General features: G+C 36.4%; 2 protein-coding genes across 2 annotated transcripts; both read left to right on the top strand.

Annotated features, from left to right (window-relative positions):
* Nucleotides 1-1718: 1718 nt before the first annotated feature.
* Nucleotides 1719-2672, top strand: LOC311629421 (olfactory receptor-like protein OLF3; the record flags this gene model as incomplete). Its single annotated transcript, XM_084897468.1, has 1 exon — nt 1719-2672. The coding sequence occupies one exon, from the start codon at nt 1719-1721 to the stop codon at nt 2670-2672; it is 954 nt and encodes a 317-aa protein (XP_084753594.1).
* A 9471-nt stretch (nt 2673-12143) lies between these two features.
* Nucleotides 12144-13066, top strand: LOC311629422 (olfactory receptor-like protein OLF3; the record flags this gene model as incomplete). The annotated part of the gene is given in 2 exon segments (XM_084897469.1): nt 12144-12651; nt 12654-13066. Coding segments are annotated over 2 exon segments (921 nt in total).
* Nucleotides 13067-18438: the final 5372 nt, after the last annotated feature.

Genomic DNA, 18438 nt, shown 5'->3' with positions numbered 1-18438 from the left:
GAAAAAGAAAAATGCTTTCTGCTGCAGATATGCTATATATGCAACAAGAGCTAAAAGATTTTTAAAATTAAATATTTTCTTGATGTTCTAGAATTTAATTCAAATCTCTTCTTTGAGTAAAGTAGATGTCTTTTCATCTTTCCCATGATTGAAGAAAAACTATGTAAGGGGTGGTGGTTAGGGTCTTGATAGAGCAGAACAGGAGGGGAGATCAGACTTGGGGGAGGAAATTTGTAAACAGGTTTCGAAAAATGTGTGTGTCTGATCCATGAAAGAAGAGATGGGCATTTCTTGAACTACTTTTTTTTTTTTTTGTCCTTTCTTTTGTCCTCAGAGACCTCAGCCTGGTCTTTGGGTTTTGAAATGGAATAAATAGCTCTGTTTCTGGCCTCCATTCCTCTTGCCAACATTATCTCCCTTTCTTCATTATTTTGTACACTGCAAGAAAAGGAAAGTTAGCGATAGGTAGGCATAGAGAAAAATAAACATAAATCAGTCCTATAAAATTAAAAAATGTAAACATTTTGTTTAATGTTCAAAAATATATATATTTATATATATAGTTCTATTGGAAAAATGTTTACAGGATAAAATAAACCACAAGTGCAACTCTGTTCCAGTGTACATCTCCCTGAATTCATGCTTCCTTCTCTGGTGCGGACAATGAAGACAAGGCCTTAAAGGTGTGCTTCCCTTCCTCTCTTGTAAATAATAAGTCAGCTACTCATACTCTCATTTTCTCTGTTTTGAGCCCATTTCAAGAAGTAGATAGATTCCTAACAGCAACAAGTTGGGAAGAGACAAATAAAAAGAACAAAATACAATTACAATCTCCTGCCGCACCATATGCTACTGAGTCTGAACAGAACAAAGGTCATCATAAAAAAGACAATGGCCACTAGGTCCTCAAAGTGACCCCAACCATTTCTAAGCTCTCAGTTTTTTTAGGATTGTGTACAATATTATTTAGGTCTGAATTTCTGGAGGGAATGCATGGGAAAATCACTTTTGCTACCTTATGTACCCCAAGGCAGAAGTCATGATACTACTAATGGTACTACCACCAATACAGCTCACAAAGTACTTTCTCCAACATTACCTACATTTGAGCTTAAATATACTTGTAAGTTATAAAATGTCCTATGTTATACGTAAAAGTTTGTCCCTAAACCAGAATCACATCACTGTTAAATAATATTTCAAACCTCGGCTTTCTGACTTCAAATCTTTTCCTAGGCCCAGCCTCTTTCCAATATTTCCTTTTGTAACATCTTTACCTACGTCATCACAGTGGGTCTAGTTTACACATTTAAGGTAGCTTTTATAACTTTCCACCTGGAGTTTTCTTCCTTGTTTATCATTTTACATACCATTGTCATCTACCAACCTCTCCTTACCTTAAAACTGAGGTAAGTTGGTGAAGATATAGAGCTATAAGAGTTGCACTACATTATCTCTAGGCTTTAGCTGGTTCTCCCTGCAGCCACATCATGTCCTTATGAAGGCATTGGCCTGTCTCTGATGTGGAAAAGATACAAAGAATATCGGGACAAAGCCTGTAGTGATGGCCAATTAGGAATCTGAAGCATCTGGCTAAGGCTTGCCACTTGTATAAAGTTTGTGTTGCTAAAAAGTTATTCTTATGGTTCTTTGATTCAAAAGCTTGTTGTTGTTTTTTTCTGCCTCTTTCTGCAGATTAATAATCCTCACACTTTTTAATGGGAACAGAAAACCAGACGTGGGTGAAAGAGTTTATTCTTCTGGGCCTGTCCTGTCACTGGGACACTCAGGTCTCTCTCTTTGTCCTGTTCTCCATCACATACATGGTGACAGTGCTGGGGAACTTACTCATTGTTCTTCTGATCAGCCTGGACAGCCGACTCCACACACCCATGTATTTCTTTCTCACCAACCTCTCCCTTGTTGATGTCTCTTATGCCACAGCCATAGTCCCTCAGATGTTGGTTCATTTTCTTGCAGAACATAAAGTAATCCCACTTGTGAGCTGTGCAGCCCAGTTATTTTTCTCCCTGGGATTGGGCGGGATTGAGTTTGTTTTACTGGCAGTGATGGCCTATGACCGCTATGTGGCTGTGTGTGACCCCCTGCGATACCTGGTCATCATGCATGAAGGGCTCTGTATTAGGTTGGCCATCACATCCTGGGTCAGTGGCTCTGTCAACTCTCTCATGCAGACTGCCATCACCTTTCAGCTGCCCATGTGCTCCAACAAGTTTATTGATCACATATCCTGTGAACTCCTAGCTGTGGTCAGACTGGCCTGTGTGGACACCTCCTCCAATGAGATCGCAATCATGGTTTCTAGCATTGTCCTGCTGATGTCACCATTCTGCCTGGTTCTCTTGTCCTATGTCAAGATTATCTCCACCATCCTAAAAATCAGGTCCACAGAGGGAAGAAAGAAAGCCTTCCACACCTGTGCCTCTCACCTCACAGTGGTTGTCCTATGCTATGGCATGGCCATTTTCACTTACATCCAGCCCCATTCTGGCCCTTCTGCCCTTCAGGAGAAGTTGATCTCTCTCTTCTATGCCGTTTTGACACCCATGCTGAACCCCATGATTTACAGTCTAAGGAATAAGGAGGTGAAGGGGGCCTGGCAGAAACTTTTAGGGCAATTAAATGGATTAACGCCAAAACTTGGAATCTGATGAATCAGGAGCATCACTTAGAAAAAGAAACTTTGTGTGTTCTTCCACTTAAATCAGATATGACAGGCATCAACTACATTGCCCTGGCAACCATGAAGGGGATGACATAATGTATACTGCTGATATGAGGTAGGATACTGAGTGTTTGGGTTTAATGTAAAAGTCTTTTAATGTCAGCAGCATGTTCAGGGAGTTAAGGACTGATATAATAGACCTTAAAAATCTCCTTTTCTATAATTTGAGAGTAATTGAAATAAAAAAATTACCCTCACCAAAACAGGTTTGGCTCAATGGATAAAGCATCGGCCTGCGGACTGAAGGGTCCCAGGTTCGAGTCTAGTCAAGGGCATGTACCTGGGTTGCGGGCACATCCCCAGTAGAGGGTGTGCAAGAGGCAGCTGATCGATGATTCTCTCTCATCGATGTTTCTAACTCTCTATCCCTCTCTCTTCCTCTCTGTAAAATATATTTATATATTTTTTAAATATATTTTAAAAAATTACCCTCGACTGTTTTGTCTTGTCACATTGTTTATAGTCATGGACCTATTCATGGATCTCAGTTTCTTATTCATCCACATTTTGTAGGATGTTATCATATTTTCATTGGGAATACATCAATTTCACATTTTATTTTAAAAAATGTGGTATATGTAACTACATCAAGTAATTGTGTGAGTCACTGTTCAGAGAAGAGTGTTGCTATCAAGGCTGATTAGATGCTTTTGTGCTATATCTACTTCATGTGGATATAATGTATTTGAGGTAACTCAGTGGAGAAGCATCAACTGACGGTATTAAGGGATATTAAGGAAAATAAAGGGGCTATTACGGGCAAGGGAAAGTTACATTTCAGGCTTGAGTATATAAACACTTTGAGAGGGATTTTACTGCATTATAAGTGGTATTATTTAAATCTTAAAGCTCTTTATTGGCTGAAAAGTTTAGTACCTCTTGTTCTGATATTTTAGGAAAGAATAAGCACATAAAATATGAAATCATGTATAAACTATAAAGTACATAGTTATTTAAGAAAGGAAAAGATTCCTTAGCCAAAGGCAATGAAAGGTAAGACAACTTTAACATGGTTTTGGGAATCAGGATAGTTCAATTGTCTGTGCTCACATTACCCTCTCATCTCCATATTGAACCTTCTCCCATCCCTTCTCTGCACACAGCACTGAGCTGGATTAATCTAAGAATGGACTATACTTTTGAGAAAAGGCCTGAGTTAGATAAGGTAAAAGAGGGGGAAGAAATATCTGAACATGGGATTAGGAGAAGAAAAACGAGAAAGAATGTGACAGTAGCTCATCTTTGCCCTCCCTTGAAGAAGTCTCAAAACCCTATCTTCCAGTGGTCTCTTCTTTCAGTCAGTTGGTGTACATTTATTCCATTTGAGAACACGTTATCTTATTTGGCTGAATTTATTTGATTTGTGCTTTAATTTATTTATATTTTCAGCTGTTCTCTCTTCAAATATTTCTTGAACTCCTTTTGTCTCCATTTTCTTTCTGTGTTTTTTTTTTAATTTTTAATTTCATGTATGTTAAATGGTTTAATATTGTCTGACAGCTCTGGGAGGCTTTTTTCTCTTTTTATCATTAGTTTTTTTCCTCTGTGTGCTTTAGTTTTGCAAATTTTTATTGACTTATTTTATACTTACTGATTGCTTTCTAGATCTGTTGAGTGTACTCATAAATGATTTTTATTTCTATTACTCTGTTCCTTATATTGAACATATCCATATAATCTCTCCATATGCTGTTGAATTCTCCATTGAAGTTGTTCAGTTAGAAACCATAAATCTTTTCTCTAAATCCTTTAACTTATTTATGAGAGTATATTAAACCCCTGTGAGATAGTTTCTATACCCAAGTATATCTGGTTCTATTAATTTCTTTGTTTAATGACATTGTTCTCCTTGCATCAAATGATATTAAAAAGCATTTTATAGTAAACTATAGTCTATTGCCAAGACTAATAAAAAAATATGAGAGGAAGAAATGTAAGAAATAAACAATATTATGGAAGAAAAGAGATTTTTTATACACTAAAATACATAGGAAGATATTTTGGCTCATAAATTTGAGAAGTTAGATGAAACAGACAAATTTCTAGAAAAAAATAAACTTACCAAAATGAACACAGGAAGAAATAGAATAGTCCTATATACCAAGAAATTTGAATCCATGTTTAAGAATTTTCTACCAAATAGAACTTCAATCCAGGTGGCTTTATCAGTGAATTTTACCAAAAATATAAGGAAGAAATGACACAGTCATCCATAAAAGTAATTTCATGTATACATATCCTATATAATAAAAAGCTAATGTGCAAATTGTCCCCTTAACTAGGAGTTCGAGTGGGAGTTTGACCAGGGGGCAGGGCCGGCCAGCCAACCACCTGTGTCCCTTCCCCTCAGCCGGCCTGCCCAATTGGCCCTGATTGGTGCAGGCCAGCCAGACCCCACGAATGCATGAATTCGTGCACCAGGCCTCTAGTTTAATATATAAAAGCCAATTATATTTTATATAATTTAAGAGATATTATTTAAAACAGCATGTGCAAAACACCATGCCTAGGAACAAATCTAATGAGATACAATATTTGCGCATAGAAAAAAAAAGAACAGATATCAAATAAATTGGAGAATATATATTTTAAAGGATTGAGATACTCAAAAGCACAGAAATGTGACTTTTCTGAAAACTGATTTCTTAGATAAAAATCCCAATTAAAATAGCAAGTTTATTTTTTTTCCTGGAAATGTGTGAGCTAATTTTAGAATCAAATTACAAATTCAAATGGCCAGGAATAACCAAAACTATTTGAGAATGTAGAAAAAAGTTGGATGATTTACACTATAAAACAAGGTTTGTTATAGCAATTAAGACAATGCAGTATTTTATAAACAATAGATAAATAGACCAGTGGGTCAGAAATAAGAATTTCAAACCTACAAATATAAATTGAAATTTGATTTATGGCAATGCAGAAGAATAGTGAAGAAAGCATGGTCTCTCAAGAAAGTTGGATAGTCACATAGAAAAAAAGTGAATGTGGGTTCCTTTTTCATGTTATGCGCAACAATACATTCCAGATATATTGTTGATCTAAATGTGAAAAAGAAAATATTAAAGCTCCTGGTAGATAACATGAATAATAACTTATGATTTTGGGTAGGCAAAGATTTTTCAAGACACAAAAGAGCAATACGTATATGGGAAACAATTGATAAGTAGTATTACATTAAAATTAAAAACATTTCTTCATTAGAGACATCATTAAGTGAATGAAAAGTTAAGCCACTTTTTTTTGGTATGATACATATAAATGACAAATTATACTCAAAATATTAAAATAACTAAAATTAGTTAGAAAAAGAGAGATAACCAAATAGAAGAATGGGCAAAGATTGAATACCTCAGAAAATTGAATATCCAAATGAGCAATAAATATTTTAAAATATGCACAACTTCATTAATCATCAGAGAAATATAAAATATAATAACAATGGGAAACTATTATATATACCCATAAGAATTGCTAAAATCAAAAGGATTTACAATCCAATATTAGAGGAAGCTTAGAGCAAATAAATCTTTATATGTAGTTGGTGCAACTATAATTGGTACTTTTTTAAAAAACTGGCAATATTAGCTAAAACTGGACATTTACATAATCTGTGATGGGTCAGTGCTATTACTGGGAAACAAAAATGGATACATATATGGGACAAAAGTTGAGAGAGAGAGAGAGAGAGAGAGAGAGAGAGAGAGAGGATGTTCATAGCAAGCATTGTTTGCAATAGCTACAAACTAGAAACAACTTGAATATATCACAGAATGGATATATAATTTGAGATGCTTAAAGTGGATAGTAAATTTCTGTATCTGCTGAATATGAGGACTGACATTTAAATACAAAAGCAGTTAAATAATTTGACAACGCCCAGTTAAAAGGAACCTCCTAACAGTGAACCAAAATTGGAGAAAGCTCATGTACGACTCAGAATCATGGTAGAGAAAGTACTGTTCGACAGTCTCATACGAGATCTATGAATAATTGGGGGTTTTGGGGTCAAATAATGCCAATCATGAGAACATGGACAGAAAGTCATGGGCAAGTTATAACTTCCTCCATCCAAGTGACAGTTCAACAATGGGAATGTCTCCAGGGAAATGGGGGCTTTGTTTCTGGGTCAGGAAAAACTAACTTCTCTTAAAAGCAGGTGAGAGTTTAAGATGAGGGAATCACCAGCTAGAGAAGAAGTAACAGAAGTCTAACAAGCACAGCATAATTGACCTGCAGAGATTTTATCCCTGGGGGAAAAGAAAGTTACTTCTTCCAAATCCCACATCCTGCTCAGCTCCACCCGTCCTAGGGCATTGCTGGCCTGTCCTGAAGGTAAGAGAGTCATGCTCAGAGAGTGGGTTCTTGGGCCATGAGTCAGGAAACCAGGCTTTCCTTAACACACAGCTCCTTCCTAGTCTCATGTGATAATTGTATTGATTGGGTTACTGGAGAGATATGTCCCATTTTGAGGAGCCAAATTGAGGAGAAAGTTCTTCTGGATACCTCTGAGAAATGAAGCACCTGGCACAGGTTTTGGATAGCATTCATAGTAGTCACTGGGATTAGCTACACAGGTCATGTCCACTGTACTGCACTGTGCCCCTTAGTACCTGCCCACTGGAATTCTGGACTTGGAGGATAGGTTTGTGCTGACCAGATCATTCTGAAATGATAATGGTCAAGCAGTTATAGATATGCATAAGGGAGTTGGGATGGAGTGAGGAGAACAGCTTTGCCAATGAACATTTTGGAGAAATCTCAAGGCTCCCAGATGGGTTTTTTTTTTCTTCTTTCTTTAGAGATCACATGTGATTAGCTTGAATCACAATTCTAGGAGAAAAAAGGGGGTACAGGAATGCTATCATTGTCAATTAAAACACCTCCACCCCACTTCTGAAAAATGTTTTAACTTCCATTTAATATCAAATTTTCAAAAAATGTTTTAAACATTTTATTTTATTTCGTAACTTAGACATTCATTTTACTATTGGTTTTACAGCCTTATTTTATTATCTTCCTAACTTTCCTGCCTCTAATGAATTAGGACAGACTGGGAATTATGTTTCCTTTACCCAGAAGAAGAAACTAGAGAGTTGAAATGGGAAATTAAAGTTCATCGGCAAAAGAGTTCACTCACTCCTGGGGAGAGGCACTTTACAAAGCATGAAGATGATACAGAAACAATGAGAGGCAAACCATGGGTATTTCTACTTTTAACCAATACCTTTGAGGGCTTTTAAGGAAAATTGCTGACCAAAGATCAGGGATTACATTCTCTTTGTCAAACCCTTAACTAATTATTGTTAGTTTTTAATAAGTGAAAGACTCAAAACTCCAAGAGATTTACATTAGTCAGTTTTTTCAACAAAATCTTTTTTGGTACCTGAAAATATATTAAATAATCATGAGTCATCAGTTACCTCCTGTACTATTATTATTATTATTATTATTATTTTAATTTTTTTTTGCCTTCTGTTGGTGAAATTCCTTTACATAAATTGTTTCAGTATTGTAGTAGAATTGGAGACTACCCCTTTCTCCTTCCTTAGCTTAGCTCATAAAAGATTACGCATAGGTGGTCAAACTCCATTGATGGGCACAAATGTTTCCCCTTTGACGTCACTTGTATCTCTCTTATACCTGAGAACCATTAACAGTGATACTTTTGTATTTCAAGTTTTCCTTTTCACAAAGGACAAAAAGGTAGGTTTCCTATTTCTTTGATAGAAATATTGCAAAGTGACTTGTTAACCTTTTGAAGCTCTAGAGTAAGTTTTAAAGAATTAAAAACATTCTGTATTTTTACTGCCTCTCCTTACGTCCACATAAGTTATCTCTTGAAGTGAGAATTGTTTATTAAGCTTAATTTATTCATAGATAAAGGAAGGATTGTCATATGCAGATGCCCATGGACCCCTTTCTTCTGGGTAATTCAAGCACCTCTGGCAGTTTCCTTATCCACAGTTAGTAGTCCTACTGTCATGAATACCCTCAATGCAAAGTCTGACTCTCATAACATATTCTTTGGTACTATCTGATTACAGCAAGAAAATAATATCTCCTCAGCACTGCTGTATATGGGTTTCACTTTCTCTACCTAAAGGGCAGACTAATTAGAAGTACAATATGTGGAAAACTGAGAGTGGACTTTGTTGAATCCATGAGGTTTTTGGAAATCACTTGTGACTTGAATAAGATGCAAACAGGATTACTAGAGAGAATACTAGAGTTCCAAAGAGAATATTAGAGTGCTTGAGCTTTCTGAAATACCAATATGCCAGCAGGATTAGAAAGTATAAGGATTGCCAAAACCGGTTTGGCTCAGTGGATAGAGCGTCAGCCTGCAGACTGAAAGGTCCCAGGTTCGATTCCGGTCAAGGGCCTGTACCTTGGTTTCGGGCACATCCCCAGTAGGGGGTGTGCAAGAGGCAGCTAATTGATGATTCTCATCAATGTATTATATCTAACTCTCTATCCCTCTCTCTTTCTCTCTGTAAAAAATCAATAAAATATATTAAAAAAAGAAAAAGAAAGAAAGTTTAAGGATGGTATTGAGCAGACTAGCCTATTGCATTTTGTCATGCAGATCATGATAGAAGGAGTATAGTTCGAGGATGAGGGAAGACAGTGTTTTTTGGGGGGAGGCACAGGACAGTCAAGTATTTCAGATGGGGACAAAAGGAAAAGAAAGAGTTAATCAACAGTCATTGCACTGGGTTAATTCCAGTTAATTATTTTCCATCACATTATAGTCTCCAATCCATAGCTACCACTGTCCAGGATACATACAAATAGAATCAGTGGGAATGCACAGCCAGCTTTCTATTACCTCTTAGTTAATAGGCTAATATGTATGGCAAGTATTTGTGTTCTTCTTATTTCTTAGGGAAAGTAGTTAATGCCTCCCTGACTTTGATTTATTTCTTGACAGTTATGCCTCTCAAGAAACATACCTATGTATGGCAGTCCTCTTAGCCTCTCATCCAGATAAAAAGACAAGGAGGTGAAGATTTTTCAAAACTAAGCCCAATGGCCCAGGTCTTCATTCTGTATGTCACTATCTCTGAAATCTAATTTTGACAATTTCTTGCTGTTTAAAAAGTCTAATGTATATTTGCCACACTCTAACTTATAACTCCACATTTCTTAATTCAGAAGGTGAAAATTGAATGTTTCATTATCATAGAGAATCCAGGTGAAAAAATGTCATTTAAAAAAAGCCTGTTTCTGCCTGTTAGGTTCCATTTAACCTGTTAACCGGGGAGTTCCCTTTTTAATTACCTACGCAAAGTACAACGGGTGCATACTCTTTCACTAGGACGTGTCAGTACGTCACGCCCAGTGGACGTATATATTATTATTTTTTTAATTTATACTTAATTAAAATAAATGAAATATATATTTTTTCATTTATTTATACATAAAGCACAAAGGAAAATACAAAATTACAAACAAATAGAGAAGAATACCAACAAAAAAATGGAAACATCGAATTAAAAAATTATAAATTTTACAAACAATTATAAAGATTACAAAAATATATATTTTTATTTCTATACACAATAAAAAATATAAAAAAGTTAACAATTACAGAACAATAAACAAAAGCACACAAATAAAATAGAAATATTGAGTTTAAAAAATTGAAATATAGATGTAAAAATTCAAAACTCAACTTCCGTGTGATATATTTTAAAACAATTGTTGATACATAGTGCTACCTTACAATCTGGACACCAATATGTAGATTCTTTCCTAACACCTTTTTTGTAGCAAACTCGGCATTTCCTGGATTTAGTTTTTCCTATATCACTTTTCATTTGTTCTGGAAAATGCCTTTCAACTAAGCGTGATGGTTTAGATGTAGAGCTGCTTGTTGATGTCTTTGGGTGGGTTTTCACTATGTTGTTATCTACCAATTTCTCTACACTATCAAAAAGTGTAATCGATCCAAATGACCTTTATCTTTTTTGTATATAATATATGCATTGAAGCAGCACATATCAATTAATCATAGGAAAAATTTTTATAAAATTTTTTTACCCTATTACGGGCAGCCGTGTAGGCCACCATAACTCCATCTCCCAAATCTACGCCGCCCATATTCTTGTTATAATCCAGGACAGCATTTGGTTTTTCTTGCCTTCTTCCTCTCTTTTCAATCATTGTCTTTTCATCATTATGAATAGAACTGAGCATCAATACGTCTTTTTTATCCTTCCATTTTAAAACCATAAGTTTGTCTTTGATTCTTACTATATATTCATTTTTCTGTATTTTTTTTGTTTTTATTTCACTGGGGATTCTGACTCCATTTATCCTCATTGTTCCAACAATGTTTGTATTGTTTTGAAACGAGTTCAGCCAAATGAATTGACGTATAGAAATTATCTAAGTAAATCCTATACCCTTTATTCAGTAAGTCATGTGTTAACTCCAAAACAATTCTTGTTGATTGTTTTTCTTGTGGGTAGTTCGAACCATAATTTGTGTCCTTGCCTGTGTATAAAATTATATTTTGTATGTATCCAGATTGGCTTTCACTCAAAATAAACAACTTCATTCCAAATCTAGCTCTTTTTGTAGATATATATTATTTCCAAGATAAATTCCCTTTCCATAATAAAAAAGATTCATCTACGCATATTTCTCGTTCACATACATAAAAACTTTTAAAGTTTTCTAACAAATTATTGATGATTGGATCAATTTTATATGTTTTTCTATTATATAAAGGTTGGAGATATAAAAAATATAAGTAAATAATATATAATACGAAAATAGGTAGGTAAGTGTAAGTACGTACCTGTCACTGCTCACCCAGAACACGTCCACCACTCTCAATAGCGAAATTATACTGATTCCCTCTGTGTCTTAAATTCATGTCGAGACATGTATGGATGACTAATACCTTTGTTGTTCGGAAATATACGTCCCTCCCATTTCAGGGTGCAACATATATTTCAAGGACGTATTCATATGTCCTACCCATATCCGATATTGTTTATGTTTGACGTATTTATACGTCCCGCTCGGTTAACAGGTTAATACGGAATTTGATAGAGTAAAGAGGTGAAAATGGGTTTCTAATGGAGAAATAAATAAACTTCAGGGTTAGGGATTGGCTCTGAGGAAGAGAAGTGTGTTTTACAGTTAATCTTTTAATTAAATGTCTAAGTATTCTAATAAAACCTTTCCTACTTAAGGAAGGAGAAAAGAAAAAACTTTATTTTCTCCTTGAACCTGCGTCATATTAATGTGTTTTACTATGGTCCCAAACAATTAGGGAAATCATACCATTTAGTATTTGGTCTACATGCCCTATCAGGCTCTCTGCCACCTTAAGTATCTGGTATTTATTGATTTATATCTTGGGTTTTGTCTTCAGAGGCTCATGGGCAGGGAAAATCAAACTTGGGTGAGTGAGTTCATTCTCCTGGGCCTGTCCAGCTGCTGGGAAACTCAGGTCTCCCTCTTCTTCCTTTTCCTGGCCATGTATCTGGTGACCATGTTGGGGAACTTTCTCATCCTCCTCCTTATCAGACTGGACAGCAGCCTAAATACACCCATGTACTTTTTCCTCAGTGTCCTGTCATTTGTGGACATCTGTTACACCAACAGCACTGTCCCACAGATGCTTGTTCACTTCCTGTCAGCCCAGAAGACCATCCCATTCCAAAGCTGTGTGCTCCAGTTCTATGTGTCCCTGGCGTTGGGAGGGTCTGAGTTCTTCCTGCTGGGAGCCATGGCCTATGACCGCTATGTGGCAGTATGCCACCCGCTGCACTACACAGTCATCATGCATGGAGGGCTGTGCCTGGGGCTGGCTGCCAGCTGCTTGGTGGCTGGTTTCATGAATTCCCTGATGGAAACAATCATCACCTTTCGGCTTCCCCTGTGTCACAACATTTTGCCTGTGAGACCCTGGCTGTGCTGCGGCTAGCCTGCGTGGACATCTCCTTCAACATGGTCATGGTGGCCATCTCAGGATTTCTGGTGATCATGCTTCCCTGTGCCCTGGTCCTCTTCTCCTATGGTCATATAGTTGCTGCCATTCTGCGTATTCGCTCTGCTCAGGGACGCAGCAAAGCCTTTGGGACCTGTGCTTCCCACCTCACTGTGGTGTCCATGTGCTTCGGGACGGCCATCTTCACATACATGAGACCTGAGGTTGACTCTCCAGCAGAACAGAAGATGACCACCCTCTTCTTTGCTGTGGTGACTCCAATGCTGAATCCTGTAATCTACAGCTTGAGGAACAAGGAGGTGAAGAGTGCCCTAAGAAGAGTGTTGAGAAAACTTAATGAAAAAAGGTGAAGTTTCAAAGGAGACTGCCCTAACTTGTTTGGCTCAGTGGATAGAGTGTCAGCCTGTGGACTCAAGCGTCCCAGGTTCGATTCCGGTCAAGGGTATGTACCTTGGCTGTGGGCACATCCCCGTGGGGGTGTGCAGGAGGCAGCTGATCGATGTTTCTCTCTCATCAATGTTTCTAACTCTCCATCCCTCTCCCTTCCTCTCTGCAAAAATGAATAAAACATATTAAAAACAAAAACAAAAAACACCACAAAGGATCCTACTTACCTTCAACAGCCCAGAGGACATTTCAAAGAGGAAATGATTGACATGTCCTTTGTCCTCAGATTTGCTGATAAGGTAGATAATAGTGAGCACATCCTTTTTAAACTGACTTTCCACACTAGTCCACATTTTCATTATGTATCATTGCCCTGTTATACATGTGCTAAAAAAAAAATGCATTCAGTTATTAAATAGGGGTCTGCTGGGTAATCTGCCCTAGAATTCATATTTCCCCATCCCTTTCATATTCCTCCTGCATATTCCCTCAGGAAGTACCATGTGGACAATGAAAAGTTTCAGGCTGAGAACAACCATACTTCATATCTTTACACAACTCTCACCAGCAATATAGCTTTGAAAATGTACTTAATACCTCTTACCTCCAGTTTCCTCAACTATAAAAAGAATAACCAGTAAGTGTTATTTTCTTGAAGATTATGAGTAATCCATATAAAATACCTGGGAGAGTGGTAGCATAAAGTAGATATTCAACTATTTTTTAAAAATATTTTTAGGATACAACTACAGGACTAAGCAGTATGCAACTTTCTATATACAATTATTCAAAATGAACTTTTTTCCTCTTTCTTTGGATGTAGGAGATCACTGTCCTATAGCTGTGATTTTTACTGAGAACCCTGGCATCTATTTATCTATTTATCTATCCATCCATCCATCCATCCATCCAATCTATTTATAATCTATCTGTCAAAGCTAAAGTTCTTATTTTTCTTATCTCCAATTCAAACAAGAGCTTTCTCAGGAGTTCCAAACACATGTCCACTGGCTTACTTAACCCCTTCACTTACCACATAGGAATCCCACTCTTAACATAATTAAAATAGAACTATTGCTCTTGCTTCTTCTAGCCCAGGGTACTCCTTTCCTCTTGTCCCAATATACCTTGACTGTATTAGTAAAAGGAACCATCAGACACTCAGAATATTTTTTTCTTTATTTTTAATCCTCATCTGAGTATATTTTTTTTCCATTGATTTTTAGAGATAGTGAAGAGAGAGGGAAAGACAGAGAGAAACATCGATGTGAGAGAAACACATGGATTGGTTGCCTCCTGCGTGAACCCTGACCAAGGCCCAGGCCTGGGAGGAGTCTGCAATCAAAATATATGCCCTTGACTGATATCAAACCTGGGATCCTTCAGTTTGCAGTCTGATGCTCTATCCACTGAGCCAAACTGGCTAAGGCAATAATTTCTTTCTTTTATATCTAATTCATCAATAGATTCTATGAGCTTTATTAACAAAATATATGACCAGTCTGCTTTCTACATTTTATTCTTTACACAGCAGCTTTAAGTTTTAAAATTATTATTTATTTTTGACTTTATGTTGTGAAATAAAACACAGAAGCAGAAAACAACACTAAACAAATGTAACTTAGTGAATTATCATGATACAATACCCCTTGTAACAAACACTCAAGTAAAAAACAAAACAACAAAAAAGCAGATCTGATAGCTACTACAGAAGCCCCTCATGTGCTTGTCCTAATCACAACTCCTTTTCTCCAAATTTATAGCAATCACTTACTTGTACTTCTTTATGGCTTTATTACCCAAACAAACATCCCTAGTTATTGTAGTTCAGTCTCATTCAACTTGATATGTTTACGAAGACTCTCTCATCTATCAGTCCCGTCTAATTCTTTATTTCCATACAATTTACTTGAGTGACCTGGGCCATTTGACCTGCAGAAAGCATCTTTACCTTAGGAAATAAATCAGGGTACATCTTTATCCTGTTTACAGTAAAATCCAGACTCCACATATGCGAGGCCCAATGTGATTCAGCAGCAGCATGCTTCTTCATCTGTTCCCATCCCCTCTATTACAGCATTTGTAGCACACTAGTTACCTGGCAAGAGTCAGAAGAAAACAGATAAATCTTTATGAAAGGAAAGTTTATTTTTCCAAAAGTCATCATATTCATGGAGAAAATAATTATAAATGTAAGTTTCTTGTATATGAAATCTGAGACTTATGCAATGTATTAATTTACTAATAAATACTAATAACTTAATCATAAATACTGACTTTCACTTGAAATTTTGAATCCTATCAATTAACATAATAAATTGTGCTAAAATGTCTGAATAATATCTCAACAATAAAGGTGTTTTGATCTCCTAATTTTTAAAAAATAAATATTTATTGTTCAGATTATTACAGTTGTTCCTCTTTGTCCCCCCATAGCTCCCCTCCACCTGGGCCACCCACCCTCTGCCCTTACAGCACCCCCCCACCCCCCACTGTCCTCATCCATAGGTGTAACAATTTTTGTCCAGTCTCTTCCTGCACCCCCACACCCCTTTCTCCCTGAGAATTGTTAGTCCACTTGCTTTCTAGGCCCCTGATTTTATTATATTCACCACTTTATTCTGTTCATCAGATTTTTTATTCACTTGATTTTTAGATTCACTTGTTGATAGATATGAATTTGTTGTTCATAATTTTTATCTTTACCTTTTTCTTCTTCTTCCTCTTAGAGAATACCTTTCAGCATTTCATATAATACTGATTTGGCGGTGATGAACTCCTTTAGCTTTTTCTTATCTGTGAAGCTCTTTATCTTCAATTCTAAATGATAGCTCTGCTGGGTAGAGTAATCTTGATTATAGGTTCTTGCTATTCATCACTTTGAATATTTCTTGCCACTCCCTTCTGGCCTGCATCGTTTCTGTTGAGAAATCAGCTGACAATTGTATGGGTACTCCTTTGTAGGAAACTAACTGTTTTTCTCTTGGTGCTTTTAATATTATATCTGTCTTTTACTCTTGGCATTTAAATTATGATTCTTGGTGTGGTCCTCTTTGGATTTCTCTTGTTTGGGGTTCTCTGAGCTTCCTGGATTTGTAAGTCTATTTCTTTCACCAGGTGGGGGAAATTTTCTGTCATTATTTCTTCTAATAGGTTTTCAATATCTTGCTCTCTCTCTTCTTCTGGCACCCCAATAATTTGGATATTGGTACGCTTGAAGTTGTCCCAGAAGCTCCTTACACTATCTTCATATTTTTGGATTCTTATTTCTTTTCTAGTTGGGTGTTTTTTGCTTCTTTGTATTTCAAATCTTTGACTTGATTCTTGTGATCCTCTAGTCTGCTGTTAGATCTCTGCATATTATTCTTTGTTTCAGTCAGTGTATTAATTTCTAATTGGTATTTTTTCATATCCTCAAGGTCTCACTAAATTTATTGGCCTTTTCTAGAAGATTCTTGAGTAATCTTATAACCGTGGTTTTGAACTCTATATCCAATAGTTTGCTTTCCTCCATTTCTGTCATTTGTGACCTGTTTCTTTGTCTCCACATTTTGGCTGTTCCCTGTGTTGATAGAGTGGCTTTGTGTGCTAGGTGTCCTTTGGGCCCAGTGGCTCAGCCTCCCCAGTTGCCTGAGGTGGACTCTCTTGGTGCACCCCTTTGTGAGCTGTGTGCACAGTGTTGTTGTAGTTAAGCCTTGATTGTTGTTGGTATCACTGGGAGGAATTGACTTCCAGGCCAATTGGCTGTGAGAATTAACTGTATCTATGATGGGAGAACTTCTGTGCTAGAGACACCCTTCTGGGGCAAGACTTGCTTCAGTGGGACTTTGGTGCTCACTGAGTTTGCTCCCTGAGTATGTCCCTTATGGATCTGAGGAGTTGTGATCTGAATGGTCCCACTCTGACCCTTGAGTACATTGGCTCTTGGGTCTCTAAGGATGTGCTAATTTAGTCTCTGCCTGAGGACACCCAGCAGGAACTACAGAGAGATCTGCAGATTCCTCTTCTTTGTTTGGGATTTGGAGGTGGCAAGATGAGGCCCAGCTGTCAAAGTTTTGGCAGAGTACTCCAAAGAAGTCATGTACTAGCATATTCTCTGTTAAGGGATCCCTAAATGCTTTATAATTTATGTTGCATTTATAACTGGCATTTCTTTTTTTAATTGGTTATTGCTGATATACATAAATGCTCTTGATTTCTGTAAGGTTGTCTTGTTTCTACTTATTAAATCTAATAGACGGTTGAATATTTTCCCCTAGATATATAATCATATCATCTGTACATAGTGATAGTTCTTCTTATAAACCTAGTACATCTTAATCTACTTTTTTTATTCTTAGGCCAGGCAAGCTAATGCCATATCACACAGTAGCTATGATAGCAGATATCCCTTCTTGTTCCTGATCCAAAGCAAGGCGTCTATGGATTCTCCATTAAATATAATGTTGCTGTGGATTTAGGGTATTTAATTTCATTAAGTTAAGTTTTTGAGAACAAAATGTAATAAAGTGAGGGTGTGCCTGCCTTAGTATATAGCAAAATATATTATGAAGTAACTACTATTAAAACTGTAGTATTGGTGTAGAAAAAGACATGCATCCATGAATCAAAATATAAACCCAAAGAAGCTTTTGTAAATGGCATTTAGTATGTAATTTCAAATCAATTTAGGAAAATAGAGTCTATTAAACAAATGATGTTAGGACAATGGCTACACTAACAGGAAAAAGAAATGTCATCTTTTCTATTGTATGTCATAAAATGAATTTATAATATTTAAAGGTGAGGAAATACATTTGTAAATGAGTTTATGCTTATTCTCTTCCCTTCTAAAAACATACTGAATAATGGTAAAGGGATAAAAAAATGATATAGTAAGTCCACAAAGTAAAGAGCACAATAAGAAGAACAAACTGGTAGTTACAGAATAGCCATGAAGATGTAAAGTACACCATTGGGAATATGGCCAATATTATTGTAGTAATTATGTATGGTGCCAAGTGGGTATTGGACTTATGGGGAGGATCACTTTGTAAGATATATATAAATATCTAACAATCATGCTGTATACCTGAAACTACTAATATAAAATAATATTGAATGTCAACTATAATTGATATTTGTAAAAAAAAAAAAAAAAAAAAAGGCCAAAACAGTATTTTATGAAAAATGCCAGAAACATTTGGAGGCTAGAAGAGCAACTTTGTTTTGGTCTCTTTTGCTTTTTGAAGATCCAAAGCTAACTTGGACTCAGTTAAATTCCCGCTTCTAACTGCAGCACTCACATAGGTAGCCCTCAGCAGGCAGGTTGTTTATTGTGCTTAGAAAGTTGGCT

This window comes from Pipistrellus hanaki, assembly GCF_964339955.1.
Source record: "Pipistrellus hanaki genome assembly, chromosome: 10".
In the NCBI taxonomy this organism is placed as follows: Eukaryota; Metazoa; Chordata; class Mammalia; order Chiroptera; family Vespertilionidae; genus Pipistrellus; species Pipistrellus hanaki.
The sequence above is the reverse complement of the archived record's forward strand: the minus strand, read 5'-3'. Positions and strand labels throughout refer to the sequence as shown.